The sequence below is a fragment of the Polyodon spathula genome, chromosome 1 (genome assembly GCF_017654505.1).
Source record: "Polyodon spathula isolate WHYD16114869_AA chromosome 1, ASM1765450v1, whole genome shotgun sequence".
In the NCBI taxonomy this organism is placed as follows: domain Eukaryota; kingdom Metazoa; phylum Chordata; class Actinopteri; order Acipenseriformes; family Polyodontidae; genus Polyodon; species Polyodon spathula.
Window position 1 is genome coordinate 13,758,176 of NC_054534.1, and position 24,216 is coordinate 13,782,391.

General features: G+C 37.0%; 1 protein-coding gene across 4 annotated transcripts in view; it reads right to left on the reverse strand.

Annotated features, from left to right (window-relative positions):
* Positions 1-24,216, reverse strand: part of LOC121314418 (dymeclin-like) — a 170,911-nt gene that overhangs the window by 21,980 nt on the left and 124,715 nt on the right. For all 4 annotated transcript variants that reach the window (XM_041247681.1, XM_041247671.1, XM_041247690.1 and 1 more), the window contains 2 exons: positions 6,081-6,263; positions 270-383 (listed from right to left, as the gene is read on the reverse strand). In XM_041247681.1, the coding sequence (XP_041103615.1) occupies positions 270-383; positions 6,081-6,263 (297 nt within the window). The remainder of the gene's footprint in view (positions 1-269; positions 384-6,080; positions 6,264-24,216) is intronic.

Below are 24,216 nucleotides of genomic sequence, written 5' to 3' on the forward strand. Positions count from 1 at the left end.
CAAGTGAATACAATCATGGATAAGTATATGCACGTAAGTGGCACGACATACAAATCTGCATATTTCTGCAAATGTTCACATTTTTGCGTTTAAAAATAATCAAATTTCATAGAAATGTTAAAAAAAGAACAAGTTGAGATTTGCTTCTTGAGCAATGTTTTCCATTGCAAACCCTGTACATATTGAAGGAAACTCATATACAAATGTTTATCCTTCTTAGATTTAAGATTTAATACATTTTCTGTGATGACCATCCACCTATCACTTACTTTCAGTCGGTCTTTGGGTAGAGCTGCAGCGCCTTGCTTAATGACTTCCTGAACACGTTCCACTGACAGATCAGATCCAGCCTGCTCAAGTCGGGAGCTGAAGAAGCCAATAACCTACAAGAGGGAGCAAAGTGCTTGAGTGACATAGCTGTGCTGAGCATCCTGATTATACCAGCAGTGAAACTCTGAGACCCCTTAAACCCACACATTTCAGCCCCTATACTGGCATGAGTAGTACTCTCAGATATGTTTAAAATACATTCTCTTCAATCACAGCTTTCTGTTGTTCCTTAAACACTGTTTTAAATAGCTGCCTGTTTTATACTTGCTGACTTGTTCTGAAATGCTTATCGTGAAAAGCGTTTTTTTTTTTTTTTTTTTAATTACTTCTATATTTATTGTATTATATTATTGATTTGACTGTGCAATATCTGTCACTGGATGAAGAGCAGCATCTCCCATTGGAGTAACAGGAGAATACTGCAAGGTTCAGTTCCCCACCTCGATCTTTTCTTTCCAATCACAACTGAAGCGATTCATTGTTTCTGTTTATTTCAGTGGAAAATATGAAGTTTTAAGTCTGACTGGTTTATACCTTTTTGTCACTATTTTATTCCTCCAGCTGAAGACAGTAGCAGTAATCTTAGGAACTTTTACATATGAAATCATACAAATGACACATTTTATAACATTTTAAATGTGAATTAACTGCAACAATCAGTACATGTCAAGCAACAAGTTTAGTTTTAAAATCAATTTCTCTAAAACAAAAAATTACAGAACAAAAAATAACACATACAAAACACCTTGCTTTATACAATTCCCTATATGTCCAAACCAGTAGCACTCTTAGTTGTATACTAGCATGAAAATACATCACACACACAGAGACATAAAAATTCAAGAGGTCCAGTAAATAATGGATGGAGAACTATGCTTGTGATAGAGAAATAAGTCAATCTAAACAAGGTTTTGAGAATTGCATTCCATGGCATGAAAATTCTGTATAATTAGATGATCTCTTTTAAGTTACCATCTCCCACGGCCTGCAGTCTGGTTCGGTGAAACTATTGACGTTAAAAGACTCGTCTGTAATTTACTCCCCCCCACCCATCCTAAGGCACTTTCTAATGTGTTCTTTCCAGTCTATGTGATTAAAGAAATCAAGTGGGATCTATCACTACTATATACTTCTCAGGCAGACACAAGGAGCCAAAGGCTATTATTATTTTTTTTATTTTGCCTTGCAGTACATCTGGGTGCGAGACCACTACAATGTGAACTTTATGGCACTGGGATTTAAATAAGACAGGTAGTTGTCACAACACTTCCAGCCATTCACACATCTTGCAAACAAATGAGGTAACTGCATGGAGTATCTTAAAAGGCCGTGTCTACCTTAAAAGGCCCCGTCTTGACTCTGTTTACACTTGACAAATTCAAGCTGATTAACGTTCTATAGGCTGTGCCAATTTAAATGTTTACTGGTTGCCACAGACATTCTTTGAATGTACATGTATTTGAATGTATTTTAATCTAGTTTATTTTTCCCGGCTGAGTGCCTTATCAGAAAGGGAGTAAGGGTTGATCTGACCACAGTCCCAAATGATTCTGCAGGCATTTCATGAACACTCACACAGACGAGAAACCTGCTTGCTCTTGAAGACAGGACAGGCGTATTGAATCAAATGCTGCCAAACAACTGTGACAGACATTGCGTAACACTGGGGAAGAATAGCTTGCTGCATGCTAACAGGACATTACTGTGCTTGAGCAATGATACAAAATCCACAATAAAATGTAATTCTAAATTATATTGACATTGAGTTAATAAGAATATAAAAATGAAATTGAAGGCACCAGTGAAAGTTTCTGACTGTGAATGTAAGAAAATGTTACCATAAATACTCCACTGGGAGGGTTTAGTACTTTGACATATTCAGCTTCAGTACTATGCCAAAAGTTGAAGACACTGAATACTAAGATTATAATACAACTTATCTATGTATCTGTTGATTGCAATATTATTTTTGAAAACTTTATTAAAAACTGTAATATGTACTGATATGCAAAGGAACTGGAAATGTCCTGAGTAGGAGTTACCAGTAAGACTCTTTCTGCAAGGACCCTCTTGCATCGCTGCCAAAATCTGTCTGCAGACAGAGCTGTTAAACATGCACAGCATGTATACAGTATATATGAAATTGCACCCCCAGACTATGCTAATATATATCTATGTGTGACAAGTTGCAGTGTAGCGCTGTAGTGAATTCATTGGCTGAAATCTCGTTAGAAACACCTTCCCAGTGGTAATGGCTGCAATTTAACACACAATTAAAGCAGAAGCAATTTCATCCCTTTGTTCCACTTATCTAGCTGAACTGTATTTGCATGGAGACGGGGAGGTACATTTCTGTACACCAACTCCTGTGGAAAATTTATCAACGGTAGGCTTTCCTGTAAAATGTAACACTACAAAGACATAAAGTGGACGCCAGTTTTGTTATTTTTACTTCTTGACCTATACAAGGCTTAAAAATGTCATGACAATATGAGCTGACCTATCATAGCTCACAGAAGGAAGACGGGGAAGGAAGCTAAAACTACCTGCTTTCTTATAGCACATACAACTAAACTACAGAAGAATGCAGTAAATGAGACAGCAAGTAATTGCACACATACAATGCTTCCATGGTTCTAACCTACAGTCTATGAGATCCCAACCCCCTAATCCTAATAAATGAGGCAATTAAAAGTAAAGTGCCCCTGAATTATGTTCCTTGAGAGCAAGCACACTACAAATAGATCACACTGGCTGGCTGGTTACCGCCTCCAGACCAGACAATGTGGTATTACTGTCTATTCAGATTATAACGAATTGAGAGGTTCTGAGTGACACGCCTTCCATTTTCACCTGACGGGCCCCACCCTCCAAGACTTTAATCTCTTTTCTGGGTTAAAGCAAAGCCATACAGAGGATTTAAATGAAGTGGAAAGTGCAGCGGACACAGGGCAGATATAGAGTGGCTAAACACACACAGTCGTGGGTACTTCTGACTTTGAGAGGACACATGCAGTGCACGTAAACAGCCCCTACTGGTAATGGACAAACCTTCCCCCTCTCAAACACAACTATGTTTGGGAATTCCACTGTTGATACAATTTGATTGCTCAAAGGACAAGCTTATCCTTTTATACATATTAGTCTACTATTTACTGTATATGATATTAGTATTATGTGGTGTTTGCTTCATCTTTACCTGAAAACCCTCTCAGATAAGACACAGGGACACCACAAATTTGCACTTATATTGTATGTAATATAAAACAGCTGGTCATATTTAAATGAGACAAAGAGTATAATGTCAGATGTATCTAAACTGAATGATGAAAATTAAAATCACAGCATGCATTTATACAAATCAACTAATCACTATCACAACAGAAGGAACATTAACCTGCATAGATCTTGTAATTTACAATATATCAAACCATAGTACATATGCATCTCCCATAATTGATTGAGAGTGTATATCATTTTCTAGAGATTCTGCTGTATATGATTAGTCTTTCTTAGATTATAAACCTACCTCCTGAAAGCTCCCTCATTAAAAAAAAAAAAAAAACAATATAAATGCTTATTGTCCAAAAGTACTGTATATTGTTAGAATGCACAAGCTGAAAACAATTATATACTGTAATGCAAAGAAAATATTACATGCACAATCCCACCTCCCCAGTGAAATAAATCCAGCTGAAAACATCTCAAATTCATAAGCTGCTGTGCATGAAATGGTGCTTTTATGTTTTAATAACATGCTGTACTGGGAGACTGATTTTGCTTTCCTGAGAATTTAGGTGACAAACAAAAAAGCTTAAACCATGGAAACTCACAAAGTTATTACTAGTTTAACAGATCCCCTGCTGCTAACTCACTAGCATATTATGTTATTCTTTGATGTAAAAAAGATCAGCTGTGTTCACACTACACTTTTAAAATGAGGTTTGAAGCCAAGGTGGTAAACAGTATTATATGTACTTTTAAAATCTCATACTGAATCAGCATGATTTTTTGAAATCCAGATACACTAGAGCCGCTTACTAAGGGACCTCTCGGCTCCAGCAAAAAGTTGTCATTAACCGAAAGTTGCCAACAAGCAGAACGTCCCCGTTTTCAAGTGTATGTATACATAATGATCTATACTGTAGTTGTACAAATATGGCACTGAAATACATGTGTTTTAAATGCTGCAGTGTAAAAAATTAACATGAGAAAAAGAAAATACCCAAACATAGAACCGTTTATTTCACACTTGTGTAAAACAAACAAAAAAAAGTAGCTTAAACAGTACTATATAACAACGTGCTACAATTGTCCTTAAATGAGTAAAACACACAAAAAATGTGCTATACTTAATCAATTCTAAAGAACACAGTTTTAAAATAAGAAATTGTCCAACGTTGTCTGCTTTTTACAGTGTACCACCTCCTGCTGTAAATCCATCTCAATTTTGCGTGCAGCTTCGTAGCCAGTTTCAAAGCCATGATTCTGCCTCAGACCGTCAGAAATACGCAGTTGCAAAGTCAGTGTGTTATAAAAGCTGCATGAAGTATGTGCATAAATCATGCAAGTGCGCTCTGTAGCACTGGCAACTAGTAACAAATTTGTCAATACCCAGTGTGGAGTTGCCAATATCAGAATTCCATTAACATTAAAGTCTACTGGACAGGACTGGTTCCTGGGAAAATGTTGATAATAACCGAAAGTTGTCTACCAGTGTTGCTAACAACCGGCATCTACTGTACTTAGTGATCCAAATCAGGTTTTAGAAATCACTTTGCAACCTAGTTCTTATTTTGCCCCTTTTGAAAATCATGCTGTATCTGTCTTTTACTAGACGCCAGAAACGGGCAGTTACCAATTGAAGGAATAAAGTTAATCAGTCAATCCAAGTCAGATTTTCATTCACACCCTCTTTTAGAATGTGTTTTTTATTTTATGTTCATTATTTCATGGAAAAATGATTGAAAAGATGCCGCTCCCATGTACAGGACAGAAAAGTCCTAAGTTCTATCAAAAATGGATAAGCAAACATCTAAGTGTGTCACTCATATGGACAGATGGATAGTTTCCCCCTTTTACCCGCTGATTTTATCATCACAATTGAACAAGTGTTTCCATAATTTTAATATATAAGTATGATGGGAACCTGAATTATCTCCCTATCGGTAAGAAAATGCATCCCTACTGGTAAAACATTAATGAATTGTAAATAAACCTTACTTTTCGGTTTGATCAATTAAGATACAGTGATACAGGACACAATGCCCCTAGATCCAACTGTGTCCACAAATCACAGTTATTTTATTGACTAAATTTAGATTAATTTGTTTGTTTAATTGATTTGACAATAAGTACTGTATAAATACAGTATACTGCAAATTAACTGTAAACCAGCTTCTATTACTCTGGTGCTCCATTTTGCAAAAAAAAAAAAAAAAAAAAAAAAAGAGTTGTCTAGCCAGACTAACTTTATATTTGACACAGAGGCTGATAATGTAATATCAGGCATATAAGCTTTTGTTTCCCACCCATCAGCGGGCGCTTGCTACATCTGCATAGGCGGCACTGATGTAGAATATGGAAATTTAAACATCAACATCAACAGTTAAACATGAATAAATATAAAATAAATACAAAACTTAATATTGGATCAGCAGAACTAAAAGACGAAAAAGCAATGAGAAATGTTTTTTTTTTTTCAACAGCAATTGCTGTTATATATAGAGTATCACAGGGCTGATGCTTACCATGTCCAGATTCTGCATGATGTCCTGGAAGGAGGGATGGGATCTAAATTGCTCAAAAAGCTCTCGTTTATAGAGCAAGGCATACACCAGGTTGGGGTTGTGATGCAAGGAATTGGCTAAGCAAGAGTTTATAATCTCCAGCATCATTCGGATCACCTCCTCTATCACATTCAGATCCTGAGCCTGTTGGAATAAAGAGAAACCATGAGATTGGGAGCTTTTTCATTCAGGCCAGGTTTAACATGCATACTGAAGTAGATAACTGCTTAGGACTCAGATCCATGATTTAATTTGTTCAATAAAGACCTGGGAACGAGTGGCCAGAGTTGCCCATTGCATGTACATGTATACTGTATGTACTGGCTAATGTTAAAGTACTAATCAGGATATGTGAAACCAGATAATAGACAGGCTGTATAATTGTAAAATTGGTTACACAACACTCATTTGTTCAGATTGATATTTAGAAGGAGGCGTTTATAAAAAGAGACTTTTTATGGCGATAGATTTTTTTTTTTACTGTTAGTAATATTAGTATCTATATACCTATATCTATCTCTGTATCTAACCATCGCTCTATCCACCTACATTAGTGTTGCTCTTTAAGAACTCCCTAATCGGTGTGGCTCTTCCTACCAAAAATGTTAGACAACTCGGTAGCAGCCAAAAGAAGTCACAATTCAAGATTCAACAAAGCAACTGCTGTGGCTCTGTAAAATGATTATCAGTGTTGGTTAGATCCACAGAACAGGTTGCATGCAGTGAGTGGCAGACTATGCAAAAGCAAAACTTGTTTGTTATTAAAACTACTGCCTTGTTTAGTCTCTAGACATTGAGGACCAAACCATCTAAACAGCCCCCAGTCAGCTTTCAGGTTTAATCTCTGATTAACCAGGCATACAACCTTAAATTCCCTCCAGGGATAAAATGTTGTCAAACTATTTTGGATGTTTTCACCTCCATTGTACACTAAAAGTCAAATATTTAGCCATGTATCTGTTTTAAAAAAAAAAAGTCTTTAAGATGGATAAAACAGCTGCAGTATCTCCCTGCCTATCACAAATTTGAGGTCTGGAATCTGTTTTTACATATTGTTTTGCCTTCATAACTAGATACATTAGTTTTACAAGCTGTAGTATGTACTAAAAAAAACAGGACTAGAAAAATGCAATAACAAGTAAAAGAGAAGCAGACCAGGCAAGTATCCGAACAAGGAAATAGCAAAATGCTGTGAGCAGATGAGGGTTTTCTTTTTTTTTTTGCCGTACATTATACAGCCAGTATCAGGCTCAGACAGCATGTCTCAGGACTAGAGGCGTCAGGCTGATATACTAAGGGTCATAAAAATCTTGTAGTAAACAGTTTTATCAGTGCTCTTTTTTATAGTTCACACTGGTGAACTTTTGAGAACTTTTACCATACGTCTTCTTCTTGCAGGGCACGGTGCTGTCTGCAGTGCATACAATGTTTTTTTCTCCTGAAGTATAATGCACCTTTGGCGCACATCTTGTCTTTTCTAATGCTTCCCTCAAACCACATGCCCAACATTGATTTTTTAAAATTGTATTTTTTAAAATAACGTAAATACTTATATCTGTGTTTAATCATTACAAAATATCAATTTATAAAACAGATAACTCCACACTAAAACTCTGAAAACAGTACTGAGTTTATATTTTCAGCTGCACTGCAGCAGAGATTGATTTGCCTCGAGTTATTGCATGATTTTATGTTGTACCAGAGAATTTAACGGGACCCACTGAAAATGTACCTCGATGCCTTTCATTTATTGTAGGTTCATCCCCACACCAGAAAAGTAACAAACTTATTAAGTGAACATACCACTTTATAGCTTTGCACTAAATCCTCTCCATAATTATTAATTTGATAATTTAATTGTTATTACCATAAACCAGTGGTTCATGGTACAACTCGCGATAGACACATTCCAATGTATGTATACAATACACAGAGCGCAATACTAGATTATTTCTATGTTCTTCCCAGACTAAGTAGTCCAAATGGCCTTATGCAAGTGATAAAAACTCAAGCATATTTTTATTTTATTTCTTTATATGTCTAGATCTGTATTATAATAACTACGTAAATGCGTTTGCTGAATGATTAGAAAGTAGGGGGTGATGCTCATTTTCATATCTAGTTAATGAATGAATGAACTTATGTAATAACTGGCATGGCGTTTGCAGTGATGACAATGTGCTACAGGAGTTACTGAATTCAGATTCCTGGGCAGGTGTATGACCAACCAACCCCAGATACTGTATATCCACTGTTACAATAAGACTAGGCTGAGTGTATAAAAACATGAACTGGGTAAAATACACACAGCGTCTTTACATTGTTCTACAGACATATACACGTGTGTAATAATTTTATACAAATCTATTACTTAACAGTGCACCTGAGAGTAACTTGTGTTAAAAAATGCAAAACACCAGGAGGATTATTATTTTAATAATTTAAAAACAGCGGTATATGATGCTATATGGATCAACTGAATGTAACCAGGTATTAATAAATGTCCAGTATTATTTACAACACCCTTTTGAACAAACTTCTAAATGCATTAATAATTTTTTTGTTACCAGTGTAATCAATTAATTCAATCACATTATGAATTATCCACTAACAGCTTAATACCAGTATATAACTTCATATACTCTGTAACATTAGATGAACACCCAGTTCTCTGGTTTTATTGCTTTTTTTTTTTTTTTTTGAATTATTTATTCAAAACCTTTTTTTTAACAGACTCCATATTCTCATAAAATTAATAGGGGGGGTTTCCAGGCCTACTGCAATGTTTCCTTTTTTGCTGGTTTCCTGGTAGGAGAATGGGAATTTGTAATGATAGATACCCAATTTCCAGTACACCGCTGAATTAAAAGAGTTATAAATAACACAGGCTTTCTTTCACGACCTTCACCGTGACCAGTAGAGGAAACCAGGCGCACATGAATGTCAATCAGCAAACGTACATCACGTTTCTCACGACGGACTTGTTTCTCATAATGGGCTTGTGGAAGATTTTATCTGGTGGCAGAGACTCTCCGGAGTTGTTCAGGTTAGATGAGAAATTCTATTTTCAAGACTATTTACAAAACAAGAAAAAAAACACACACACACACACCACCACTGTCAACAAACAAATCAGACAGGCTTATTTCCACAATGCCTCAAAACGTCCAAAGTTGAGCCAAGAGTGTTGTACCCGTGTCAGCATACGTCATAATATTAAATACTGCAATAATAATGTCATGGTGGTGGCCAAATCAGAGCTTGAAAGCCTGTATAAAATATTTAAACTAAAAACACTGCATAACAATTGGATAAGTAATTCTCTAAAATCTTGATACCAGCCTATGTAAAATTCTAAAGTTACATACACATGTCTCCACAATCTCACTGAAGATATGCATAAGACAAGCGAAAGTACTGCAACTATTGGACAACGTTAATGATTGGAAAGTAAGGCGCCTTATAATACCTTTATTAACATGGTTAATGTCAGATTGTATTTCAAAAATTACAGGCAAACCTGAGTGCTTTGCAGTTTGATGAAAGTGTACACATGTTCTCCATGTTCACAAGCACCTACCTTTGTTAACAGCCACCACTTCTATTTAATCTAACTACCAGTCTGGTGTAACAAACAGACCAAGGATTTCTTCACATATTTCTTAACTATGCTTTCTTATTTATAATGGGTTAAATAGTGCACCATATACTGCACAGTATCTAAGTTATAACACAATAGGTACTTAATACAGCAGGATTTTTTTCTACTGGCACGCAAACAACAAAAATGTGTTTCTTTTTATTTTTTTGGGGGGTAGTATGTGTATGTTACTACATACCTTGTTGTACCCCTTTTGGTTTTTTATGCAACACAAAGCAATTTAACTCTCCCCAGCCAAAAAGCTGACTGACTGATGGATTAAATCCAGGATTTGTGTAACCAACAACGCAATAGGGACTGATGCAAAGCAAAGAGCACGTCACAGGGCACACTGCACAACACTGTACTTGTGGCTGCATGTCGGCTGAAACCATTGACTACCTTATCTTCTTTTAAGTATGAAGTTATGGATTAACTACCAACAATATTGCAAGATCCACTCGACACGAGAAGTAACCAGTATTATTTGACTTCTGTCTTCCTTCATGTATCAAGCAATGCAAAAAGTAAACAAAACAGAGCTTCCATCTGCCATGCTGAGGGCTAGGGGTAACTTTAGCATTACCAGGTCTTCCCTGGGACAAGATTTAAATGTGTCAGTTTCTGGTACAGAGGTCAATGTACTGACTGACTGAGTCACCAGCCTTTCAGACTCCAAATGGCTGTGGTTGCATGAACAAAACTGGTCTTACTGTTACGAAAGAAGGGCCTTCTACTTCTTAACCTAATGTTCGTCACAACGGGCTTACATTGTAGGCTACAGTTCATAAACTATACAGCTCAACCTGCTTCAATACAAGGCTCCCTACAATAACAACAACAACAATAGTTCTAATATAAGGGTACCACTCCTTGGCTACTACCTGCAATACATCCTACTGCTAACTATTCATTCATAAACACACAAAGCTTAGCTTTCTTGACTGTACGGCATTACTATATTTTGGGTGGAGTGCAGTGAATGAAGCTATGATCACTGGCTCCAGCTGCCCATTAATGAATTCTTGAGAATTGTGTGACAAAAGACTAAAATATTCTACTGCACTGGATGACACAATTGTTTCCTTCCTTCCTCCCCCCCCCCTCTCTCTCTCTCTATATATATATATATATATATACACACACATACACATACATACATACACAGGTGCACTCCACTTATAACGGACTCCAAGGGGAAATGAAAATCAGTACTTTATCAACAAAGTACGTAGCAAACACAAGTCAAAATGCTGTATGTAAAAAAAAAAAAAAAAAAAGTATTTGGGATGGGAACAGCTAGAGTATCTCCCTGCCTATCACAGATATGAGGTCTGGAACCTGTTTTTACATATTGTTTTGACTACATACAGCATATAAACAATATAAGCTTAACTGAAAAAGAACAGGAGTTTATTATGTATATAAAACACTCCCTTGTAGGCCGCATAATGTAATAAGTAGTACCAATGTACAAATTCATATTTTTGCAAAATGTAATTCTAATTGTACCTTATACTTTTAAATGGCTGTGCCACAAAAACATAGAAGAACAAAAATAAATAGCAACTGTTTTTCCTGCCTGATATCACAAATACTGATGTGACTGCCATTTACTGTTTGGTAATAAAATGGTACTGTATATATTAAACTGTATGTATTAAATGCAAAATATCTGCCTGTGGAACAGGAAAACTGTACATATTAAATGGTATATAATATATGTTACAAAATAGTCATTTTTAATCAGAGTAATTCACCATTAAAATCCATGCTGTTTGTCAGGGGCATGCCTTCTCAATACGTTGTAAACGGAGCTCTGTTCTAACAGGGTCCGTTGTAAGTGCAGAGCACCTGTATATCAATATACCAGGCTCTTATTAGAATACTATAGTACATTTTATTGTTATTTCATCTGACCTAATCAGAAATAACACCCCAAACACACAGGGTGAAGAGTCCTTGCTATAGTAAATTTGCAAGAACTGGATTTGGGTCAAAGCGATACAGTAGTTAAGCTTAAGGCCACAAAAATACTCTCGAAACGGAAATTTAAATCCTTTAGTTAAAATGGGATTCTATACATTGGAAACTACAAATAACTCTGATAATCATTTTCTTTATTTATTTATTTTTTAACATGGGCAGCAAAACAGTCAATAGTCCTTCGACTTATTAAACACTACAGCTTGTTAGACTGCAAGCTAGTGATGGGCAAGCACAAAGTCCCCGCAGTTGTGGACTCAGTTCATGGAGCTTATTTAAAAGGGTAAAGGTGCATTCACATATGATTGGACTCCATCCTAGCATAGACACTATACTGTGTACAGTATAATGTGTAACTGAATATAGCTTTTGATGATGTTGTCATGTCTAGATCAACAAATAAAACAAACTAAATTTAGCTGACAGATATCCACGTCAAGTGTTTTTTTTTTTTTTTACCCAACTTCTTTCTACCAAATTTCAGGTTGTTTTGTAAAAATGTATCTTAAGTTACACAGTAAAAGGACTTTGCTAAATATGTGGGATCTCAGGCAAAGATAAACAAAAAACAGAATTTAAAAAGATCAGAAAACCCCTAGTCTGTACACAGATTTATGTGGTCATGTTACATGCCATGTAGTCCACTGGAATATTTCCTGATTTCCTGTGTGAGTTATGTTCAACTATTCAGCAACAATCACGGGAAGGCAGAATAATCTATATGACTTCATAAGGGGCAACAGTGGGTGAATGTATAATTACAGTAGCTCCTCCCTCAATGCAGGGTATTTGTGGAGTAGCAACGTAAAAAAAAAAAAAAAAAAAAACATCACTGGAAAGCACCACTGGTTGTAAGCGGATCATGCAACATATTGTGACAAACAACAGATTTGCTGACGTTAAAGCACTGAATCCTTCAACACTGGACAAAACACACCTGTTTCCACTTCAACAGTAGATCAGGAGCTAAGCATCTCTTAGTGTGTATGGCAATATATGGTTAGATTTATTAAGCCTACTTGGTGTCATCCATCATCCAAAGGATGGTATCTTTACCAGGTTTCCCAGATCATCGTTGCTTTGTTGATTCTAACCTGGGTGTTAACTCCTGGCCACACATCTACTATGTCACCTACCTTAGTAAATATTTAAAACTCTCATCCCTGACACCTGAAAGTCTGTACTCAAAACCCATTAGAGAACAAACATGGTTTAAAAGGCACAACAAGGCAACCAGCACTTTGAACTATGGAAAGGATGCTCTGATTGCAGCTTCCCCCATAGCTAATCTGTTAAGAAACTCAGGGAACCGAGCTTGAGAGCCACCACGGCACGGAAAAGTACAAACAGGAAAGTAAGGAGACACATAAGCTGTGGGACAAAGCTGATAGAGGAACACCAGACTGAAACGACAAAAGACCGTGGATGAACTGAAATGGCCTTAACAAAAAAAACTACTGTGGGGGATGTACATGTAAAATAGGTCTAATTACAGAATTCAAATACACACGTTCTCACGGTTTTCTTCATATCCTGCTTTTTAGTTTTTTAGTTTTTGTTTTTAGATAATATTTACCCTGTGTTTACGTGAACATGTTTTATGGGAAATGCAACTGAAAAACGACTGTAACAAGCAAAAATATATCTACTATGTGTGCTAAATATAACCTGCTATTACAGAGGCTCTCAAAAGTATTCACCCCCTTTGGACTTTTCCACATTTTATTGTGTTACAACATGGAATCAAAATGGATTTAATTAGGCGTTTTTGCCACTGATCAACACAAAGTCCATAATGTCAAAGTGAAAAATAAAATCTACAAATTGTTCTAAATTACAAATATAAAACAGAAAATAATTGATTGCATAAGTATTCACTCCCTTTGCTATGACACACCTAAATAAGCTCTGATGCAACATGAATCACATAATTAGTTGAATGGCGTCCACCTGTGTGCAATTAAGGTGTGCCACATGATTTCAGGTTAAATACACCTGTCTCTGGGAGGTCCCACAGTTGGTTAGTACATTTCCTAACAAAAACTACATCATGAAGACGAAGGAACATTCAAAGCAAATCCGGAATAAGGTTCTTCAAAAGCACCAACCAGGGGTAGGATATAAGAACATTTCCAAGGCATTGAATATCCCCCGGAGCACAGTAAAGTCCATTATTAAGAAACGGGGAGAATATGGCACAACTGTGAATCTGTCTAGAACAGGCCGTACTCAAAAACTGAGTATCCGGGCGAGAAGGGCACTAGTCAGGGAGGCCAGCAAGAGACCTATGGCAACTCTAAAGGAATTATAGTCTTTCACGGCTGAGCTGGGAGACCCTGTGCATTCGGCAACAATAGCCCAGGTGCTTCAAAAAACTGGCCTTTATGGGAGAGTAGCAAAAAGAAAGCCATTGTTGGAAAAAACTCACATCAAATCTCGGCTAGAGTTTGCCAGAAGGCATATGGGAGTCTCAGTGACCAAGTGGAAGAAGATTCTATGGTCTGATGAGATCAAAATAGAGCTTTTTGGCCTCAATGCTAAGAGTTATATTTGGCGCACTATATTTTCATCTTCCAGCATGACAATGACCCCAAACATACAGCCAAAGCCACACTGGAGGGGCTTAAAAACAAAAAGGTCAATGTCCTGGAGTGGCCCAGTTAAAGCCCGGACCTCAATCCAATTGAGAATATGTAGAAAGAGTTGAAAACTGCTTTTCACCAAAGGTCCCCATCCAACTTGATGGAGCTTGAGCAATTTTGCAAAGAAGAATGGACAAAAATTGCAGTGTCCAGATGTGCAAAGATGGTAGAGACTTATCCAAACAGACTCATGGCTGTAATTGCTGCCAAAGGTGCCTCTATCAAGTACTAACTCAATGGGGTGAATACTTATGCAATCAATTATTTTCTGTTTTGTATTTGTAATTAATATAGAACAATTTGTAGATTTTATTTTTCACTTTGACATTATGGACTTTTTGTTTGATCAGTGGCAAAAACGCCTAATTAAATCCATTTTGATTCCACGTTGTAACACAATAAAATGTGGATACTTTTGACAGCCACTGTACATGTGATGTGTTTATTTTTATCTTTAAATAGGGTACTGTAACACTTGAATTTGCTTCTTTAGAAGCCCCCTACAGCAGCGTTGTTACGTTACCTACAGTACCACTGAGGCAGACACATAATTTCAAGGTTATTGCTAATCAGTATACATGTATAGGAAATGGTATGGAGGGTTGGGGTTGCTCATGTAAAATAAGATGAATGGGGCTTGCTTACACTGAGGCACTGTGACAATGCAACTACAGGGGAGGAGAACGATGGAGGCGATGCAAGATTAATGGTGCTCAGCTACAGCAGGCAGCTGTGGCAAGGTAACTTTATAAGAAGCAGACTGGGGGATAAATTAGATAAATAGAGACGACTTATCTGGCCAGAACTTCAAAAACAAGGCACCACTGGCTTTCACGGTGAAAAGAAAACACAATGCTAAATAATTATTTTTTTCCCACCAACTGCTCTGCGAACGGAAAAGCCCATGCTGCACTGTATTGTACTAGTGGAGCCTGTCTGGTTTTCCTAATGCTGGAGCTGGCACAGGCAGCACACCTGAGTCAGCTTAAACAGGTACTGTAATGTCAGCAAAACGAGTGAAGTCATATCTGGAAAAAACACGCACTGCGCCTATCAGATTTACTGCACACCCATGTTGGAGCCATTTAATAGCACTGAGCGGACCCAGCCAGCGTCAGGCGGTTGTTTGCATACAAGCAAATCACAACAACTAAGGGATATGCTTGTTGATAAAGGAACCCACTCAGGAGAACAATAAGAGTCAGGGCAAGGTCACCACAGCACAATAGTAATGCTATGATGCAAATGTATATTTTGGGCAGATGGAAAACAGTGGCTCCACAACGATGGTGTCTACACTTGTATATCTCTCTGAAACGTGACCGTCTGGAAGGACAAGGGAGGCTGGATGTCAGGTTTTTTTTTTTTTTTCAACAATGATCTTGAGAAAATGTCATGCAAATGACCTCTAAACAAACCTGCAGGGATTTACATATTTACCCTGCAGTATCTCTCCCATCCCTAATGGGTGAAAAACCCTGCATAACAGCAGCCTATTTCTAAGAAATGCAAATAAAAGGAATCTGGGGATCTTCACAAAAGCAACAAGAGAATACAGCACAACTGGCAAAAAGGCACCTTGGCAGGTAGACAAAACAGAGAGGCAAATCATTATTAGGACTGAACGAGACAATATCGGGCAGCTCGCACTGCATGTGCCACGTGAACACTTTCCACCAGCATTATGATATACTTCTTATAGCAGACTTTGCTCCCACCCAGAGCAACCTCTTTAGAAATGACAGTACTTTCCAGGATGCCTAAGCCTAGTTTCAACATTGAATTTACAGCATTCAGGATCCTGATTCCTGACTATACACAGATGTACTATTAAGTGGGATTGAAAAGACCAAGTATAATGCCATAAGATAACACAGATCATCTGTGGTTGAGATTAAAACCTATGATTTAAAAATGGACATGCAACAACCATTTCTTTTGGTACTTCCTTTTTTTTTCTTTCTTACTGGGGAATTCTGCATTACAATTTCATAAATTCTCTGGCATTTCCGCAGTGGTTTTACACAGAAGATAACCTAAGATTTATAAACTTTCACATATCAAAGTGTCATATAACAGATTGGAATTCTTTTTGTGATAATATTTCTAATGTTCAGAGAGAGTACATCGATTTAAACTTCAAGTGTACTGAAACAAATGTGAAAAACAAAATCAGCACGGTGAAACTCACTTTATTCTTTATAAGATTCACATAAAAGCAGCAACCATTAACAAAACTGTAAACCAATCACACTAAACAAACCTGAATTCTTAAAGTGAAATATTCTCAAATGTATATGCATTAGATTTAACTTTAAAACTTGAGATGATTTGTATCAATTCACTTAGGCAATGTGATAACTTTAAAATAAAGCATGCTAAAAGTACCGTATACATAAATCATAATGTAAATTCACACATATCCAGGGGTGACATCCTCCTCATCGTTATCTCAGGGACTGCATGGAACATGAACGACGCCTGCAGTTAAGGACATGTTTGTGAAGGGAGAAACTTCTCTCAGAATCTGCAGGATTTGTTACTGCATTCCTGTAGGTCTTGGCAAAGCTTGCCAGTCCTGGCGCCCTGTGTTGTGCGGAAACCCAGAAGGTTTCAGTTTCCTTGGTGTGCACATCAGAGTTGAGCTTGGACCTGGAGAAACTGTGGCACTAGTTTGGTAACACAGAGCTGAAACTCCTCCAGTGGTACACCGTCATCAACACCTGGCACTGCACAGTAATCAGCTTTGTTGTGGCTCAGCAGTGGCACTTTATTTGGCTCAAACAACCGGCATGCTTTAAGGAATAGTAGCCCTGGCTGTCAGATACTTTTCAAGCTTTCCTTAAACAGGCTAAGAATATAATTTTTCTTCCGCAAACTGATACTCAAAGGTAAGAAAATATTGTGAATAACTGTCTTGATTCAGTTGACTATGTGTAGTGAAGAAGACTTGCAAATCCTCCAAGATGTCAAAAGCTTGAGTTCCACTGGGCTTTCGACTCTGAAAGTACTGATTTTTCACACTTGTCATTGAGGAATTTCAGCTGCAGTTGAATCAGGTGATGGGTGTCACCATCCTGCTTCATGTGAAATGCATTGGTGTCAAAATCTGGGGGTCATGAACTGATTTTCTTAGCATGGATTTCATACAGAAAATAAAAGTACTGATTATGATGCTGCACTGCAACAAACCAGGCATTCCATCTGGGACCAGCCGGATCTGGTGGCATGGGCACTGGGGTGCTATTATTTTGTAACTTCATCACAGCCAGGAAGCTGGCCTTCCTTGCACCTGAATGATAGAACATGTATTTAAAGCAATTCACAAATTCTGTGACTTATTTTAATGGTATCCTGAATACTGATACAATCAACTCCAGGACATGAGCCGGGCACGTAACATGAACTGCATTTGGGAATACGCTGGACAGAAAGCTTTTCAAGGCTTTGTTCATGTACTGTGCCTTGTCTGTGTCTATAGCAATCTTTGTCCCCAGACAATTTTTCCTTAAGTTTTTCTAAGCCCCTCCATTTTGGACACGTTCCTGAAGAAACTTTCTGACTAAGGGGTGGTCTGTCTTGGAAAGTGGAATGTTTGCACCTGCCGTTGTTTTCAATCTAAAACAAATGAGAAACACTACATTTTATAAACGTAAAAAATAACAACCTAACCAAACTCGATATGTATATGCGAAAAAAACGCTGGGAATAGAAACTGGTTTTCATCAAGTTTAGAGGATTTTTTTTTTACCTGTGCAGCAGGTAGGCCTAGTATTAACTCATAATATTTAATATAGACTATACTATAGTAAACTTACAGTGTCACTGGAAATAATATTACTTGCTATGCAAGCCAGTCTCTACTATCTCTTGCCAAGCTCATTTGTTGAACGGGAGGGCTCCGAGTGAATCTCGGCTGCAGCTAAGTGACTCTTTGTTTTTATTTTTTTAAAATCTATGCTTCCCTATGTTTGAGTAACTAAATTCATCCTATCCCATCGTTCTGCTTTTAAAGTTTAAATCAACTGCACTTTTCTTTATCTGAAGTTGAAAATGACTTAATATGCATCTTCAGTAACAGCATACACACAAATTGACATAAGATGATAAAAGTTAAAATAAAACTTCCCTTGACACATTCTCTGATCTCTGATACCGTATTGGTGTGTAGGCTCACCGTTATTGTAGTCTGCCATCTCTAAACTGCTGGCACAATCTTCCTCGTACTTCCATTTATGTTTTTGGGAAGCCAGATGATCATTTAGTGTGGATTTCCGAGTGTGAGCCAAAACACAATTACATGCCTTGTAAAATAATTTGTCACCATCTTCATACATTGTTTTTTCCTACTCTTTAGTCTGTTGTCTTGCACTTATATACTGTGCTACTTTGGACTGAAGGGAATTGTTTTTTCTCAAATATTTTTCCATCTTATCACTGAAAGTCCACGGCAGACAGATATTTAACTGATTCTGCGGGAGAAAAGTGATTCCGTGGAAAGTTCTGTGTCCACAGAATCGTGGAATTACCCAGCGAGTGCTGTACTGTAGGTCAGTACTCCAGGAAGCAACAGCTTCATCTATTGTATTGTATTTGAAGCTGTTCCATTCCCCCCTCCCCTAAAGAACAAGTCAAGAAAGAAAAGAACACAAGGGGTTCCAGTGACAATTTTGCTAGTGCTGACAAGTAGGTCAGTAACACACATCCTGCCATAGCTGCAAATTCAAAATTAGTATGACCAAAAAAAAAAAAAAAAAAGGGTTTATGACCATTACAATAACAGTATGTAAAGAATAGCATAAAATAAAATAAATTACAATGAGAACATTTTACAATGAAAATGTGATAAGTGGTATTTAATAAGACTTAGATGTCATCATGTAGGCAAATGTTAGTATAGTGGGAAAGTATTTTGAAATGACTTCACAGTCTGTGTAATAACATCTTGTGTTCTCAAGATACATGTAAAAATGTACCGACAGAGATAGCCCAATATATCCCCACAATCCGATAGTGCCAGTAATGTATGTTAAATAATATTAATACTGAGTTTCATGACAACTGGATAAGTGGTTTACCAGATATATACATATGGACACATGAGCAGACAGACAATCCCGACCTCCTTCACGACGTCTTTGGAGATTTCATCCCCTGTGGTGATAAGAGGTAAGCAAATGGATTTTAAAGGCTTTGTTCACGCCTAAAAATAGCATATCCATAGAACTGAATGACAAACAAAGTAGCAATGAATAGTGCGCTTTTATCATTGGAACATTTAATCTGAAACATACATGCAGAGATTGTTCATTTTGAAAGTGATGAATTATTAGGAGTCAGGAAGTTCACAGAAAAGCCATCCATCCATCCATTATCATTCCGCTTCTCCCGGTGAGGGTCGCGGCTTCACAGAAAATGGTTTATTGTATTGCCTTGAAAATGCAGACAATTGCGATGATGAAATCTAAGAACACAGTGATATGGCAGAAACGGCATTTCCAGACCACTAGAGATTTCGGGTGTGCAAGGGAGGACAGACTTATTTTAACATAATTCCTTTGGAATAGTTACAGTGTGTATAAGAAGGACATCCAGACAGTCTTCCTCTGTGAATATGTAACTGTGACATACTTTTACACTACTTGTGTGCATAGATAAAGATACTGGCTGCTGTCTTGGCCTGCACATTTTGTCATCCAGCTGATTTATAAAGCCCTTTGCAAGGTTATTTTATACTTTAATATGTATTGTAAAATAAAAATTACATTACTATGTTTAATTTTTACTATTTGGTTGCATTGTATCAGAAGTGAGATGTAGGAACCCCCAGTTTTGTTTTTCCCAGCATGGCACTGAGAAATTTTATGATTGGGAAGGGCACTTAATCTCAAAGGAATGACATGAATACAATCCCAAACAACAATAGAACAGGATATGAAAATCAGCCCAATACAGTCATATCTACAGCCTGGAAGTTGTTACCTGCCCAAGCAGTGAGAAATTATTGCCAGTTACCTATCAAATAGTGAGACATTTTAACCAATGATCAGCCCCATTGTGAGAAAATGGTGGTGCAGCTGATGGAACAAGACACTGAACTGGAAAGGAAAAGCTATATTAATTTATCAAGTTTTAGAGAAAGCAATCTGTTTAGCAGAACAGATCTCTCTAGTATGTCAGTATTATTATGTATAATACGATTAGAGAATTATTGTCAAATGCAAATTTTGAAACTAGACATTTATGTGTGGGGGACACAGTAGCCAGGTTAAACGAGTTAAGCTCCTGGTTCTCTGGTGCGAAAGGCACATTTTTTCCTACATGTTTTTATTACACTGACTTCCAAACTCCAGTCTATTGCTCCACACAGGAAATTCCCCAGAGAGGTCTTGGTGGAATGGCCTATATACTGATATGACTATCTTTGAAGTCCACCAACAGATTATTATTCAAAGTAACAAGAACAATATCTATATATCTATCTATCTAGTGTGTGTGTGTGTATATATATATGTACAGTACAGGTAGGCTACATTAGTGCAAATTGTTTCCAACGAAGAACTCTGTGATACACATCTGTATGACCTTTTTTTGCAAGTATGCATGGGAAACTTTCAGCGTTTTCTTAAAAATTCCAATTTGGCTTGTAACAGGGAGAGGGTGTTGTCAGCCCCGGAAGATCTGCCAGTCAGTCATGGCGATGAGATGGAGAAGTGGAAAAGAGGGTGTGTGGGCTTTCCCTCTCTCTGAGTGGCCGAGAGGCAGGCCTTGGGGGGATTGCTCAGCCCGTAAGTACTGCGCTTGGTTCTGCATTCGGGTGTCCGTGATATTCCCCTAGACCTGTTTACTATTAGTGGTACACAGGCCACGGACAATAGTGCCCTCTGCGGGCTGAAAGAAATCATTGAAAAAGAAAAGAAATTGAATAAATAAAACAGGGCACTTGTGCGGTGTTTTCCAAATACACTTTACTGTCTCCAGTGTCAATCACAGAACACACACTTACGTCATCGGTGTGTGTTTTCAGGCAGAGCGTCCTGGTCACCAAGGTGACAAAGCTGAGAATTCTTTCTCTAATAGCCAAGGTACAGTACATGGGTAAATCGCTCAGTAACAAGGTGCAAACAGCTGATTGGTCAACCTGTCAAGCTTTTACTACAGTAAAGTGCTGCCTTTTGTACTGAAATCTATGTGAATGGCAAGGTAACGAGATGAAAACAGCTGCTTTGTGGATTAGTAAGAGCAATTACTACAGCAATAAGCAGTGTGTTTGTTATTTAATTCTATGTGAACGGCACATAACGAAATCCAAACAGCTGAGTTTGCCTGAAATATAGGATGTGCTTCATATGGTATAAACAATCCTTTGCAGGGGTTCTGAAAAATGAAACTGTAGCACAGCAGATCAATATACTACAAAATCGGAGGAAATGTATTTGAAATTTAAGACTCGAGGATATGAAGATCGTATCTTGAAAAAAACAATACAGGAAGTTAACTTGACTGACAGGGAATCACTTCTCACAACATAATCTTTAAACATTGGCATATTTGAGAAAATAGTGCAAGAAAAACTTCCTTGGATAGCATTTGAATGTGCAAGGAATATAAAGAATGCATTACTCATACCCATTTAGCCCTAAACAGAACTTTCAAAAACTTGGCTATCTAAAAATCCTCTTAATGGTAACTATAAAGTGGTCACTGCATACATTGTTCAAACACTATCAATACAAAATTTATATCCCACCTGAGATCAGGTAAAAAATAAAAATAAAAATACAGGGTTTTATCAATTGCAACACCACAGGTCTAATATACATGCTGACATGTTCCTGTGGACCCAGTGTATATTGGACAAACAAACATAACATTAGAAATACGGATTGCACAACACTCTGCTAGAAGAACCCGTAACCAGGATTATGCTATGGCCCAAAACTACATTAAAGCTGGACATGAATGTTCTCCACACTCGCTAAGATTCGTGGGGGTGGAGAAGATCAATATACCAACACGCAGTGGCAATCTGGTCAACCTTCTTTTGTGAAGAGAGGCACACTGGATATTCCCTCTAGACATTGGAACCACTGGCACTCAATGAGGATGTTAATCTGTGTCCCCCCCATTTAAAATTGTTAATTGGTCCATTTTAATAACTGTGATGTGTGGATACTTACTTTACAAAATTACAACACTGCCTTTTTCTTTTCAGTATACAATGGTCATACACAAAACAATACAGATGTGGTTAACTGTTATATTTTGATCATGTAAATTGTTTATGTAATCTGTGAAAACTATATATGCTGTTACATTTTAAATGAGTAAACCAGATGAATTTTACAAAATACAAGATGGTCTATATCGATAAAACTAAGGGTCTAAACTATAGTAATATATCAATGTTATATGTGATTAACTTATGATATTACTCTGTATTTTGATGATTGTTTATTGTGTGTTTTGATTGTAACCAGATTTGTATTAAATTAGATATTTGTAAATTAACTGGCAATCAAATATATTGAATGTATATGTGACCTAATTGTACAATTTCTTCAAATAAGGTGTGAAATACTAATGATACAGTTCTATTATATTACATACTTTAATTGATGATCATTGAATATTTGAGTAAACTCACAAAGACCGTGTGTTTAATTACTGATGATTAACTACTGTTTGTCAGGTGCAGTATGTATAAAATAACTGAGATGAACCTTTTTACCATTTACTCTGATGAAGATGTGTGTTTGTCGAAACACGTTAGTAAAATACTATTTTGATCTGACAATGTAAGAATAAAGTTGCAATAAGTTAATGAGATGTGATTGTGAATAAAAGTAGAATTACATGTACCTGTTTGTCTCATGTATGCAGTATTCTGCCTTTGCTTTATCCTATTCATTAAAGAATTAAAACGCAGTACAAAAAGCAAAAATCCCGAATTGAAGCTGAACTTTTATTTAAAATCAGCCTGACAAGAATCGTTTCAAAGCGCACCAAATCATAATCCAACATGCAGGAATCCCAAACTTTTATTCAAAATCAACCAAACACGAAAGGTTTGACATGAAAAGGTCATTCGATCCAAGTTTTTTGTTGTTTTTCTTTTCTTTAATCAATTTTGATTTGTCGTATGACAGTTGAACAATAAGCAGAGTGCTTTGACAATCTATATTCAAAACAACAATCTATGTAGGTTCCAGCTTTGTTGCAACATAAAATAAGGCACAGTTACACAGCGTGCATTAGTTATTAAGACAAAAGAGCTGCCTTCAATGTGGAGGTGGCATCCCGTGCGTGCAGACTGGGATGTTGACAGTGTGTGTTTATATTATCTTTTTAATTATTTTTTTTTCATTTGGCGTCCAGGGGCCAGGTTCGTTATAGCCGAAAGCTCATTATAATGAAGAGCACTATAGCGAGGGTGTACTTGCTTGGAATTTAGTTGATTAAATCGGTAGACTAAGCTGTCCACATTTTTAATAAAGGTAACGATCTTATAGTGGCTGTCCTGCACAGTAATACTTCTCTAAATCAATTCTAATTCTCAAAAAAAAAAAAAAAAAAAGCCTAATGGTCTTTTTTTTTTTTTTTAGTAAAATTTAAGAAATTTTCACAGAACAACTGTTCATTCGGACCACTGTCAGTCACATACCTGAAAACACAAGTCAGCTGAGCTGTGTTTACCATTACAGCTAACTACTTGACTTCCTGTACTTCTCCTTTTTACTGCATCTAGCAAACTCTGAGACTGAAGCAATTAAATCGTTCTGAATCTTGTTAGAGGTACCCGAGAAAACTGCGGCTACTGACAAGTGAT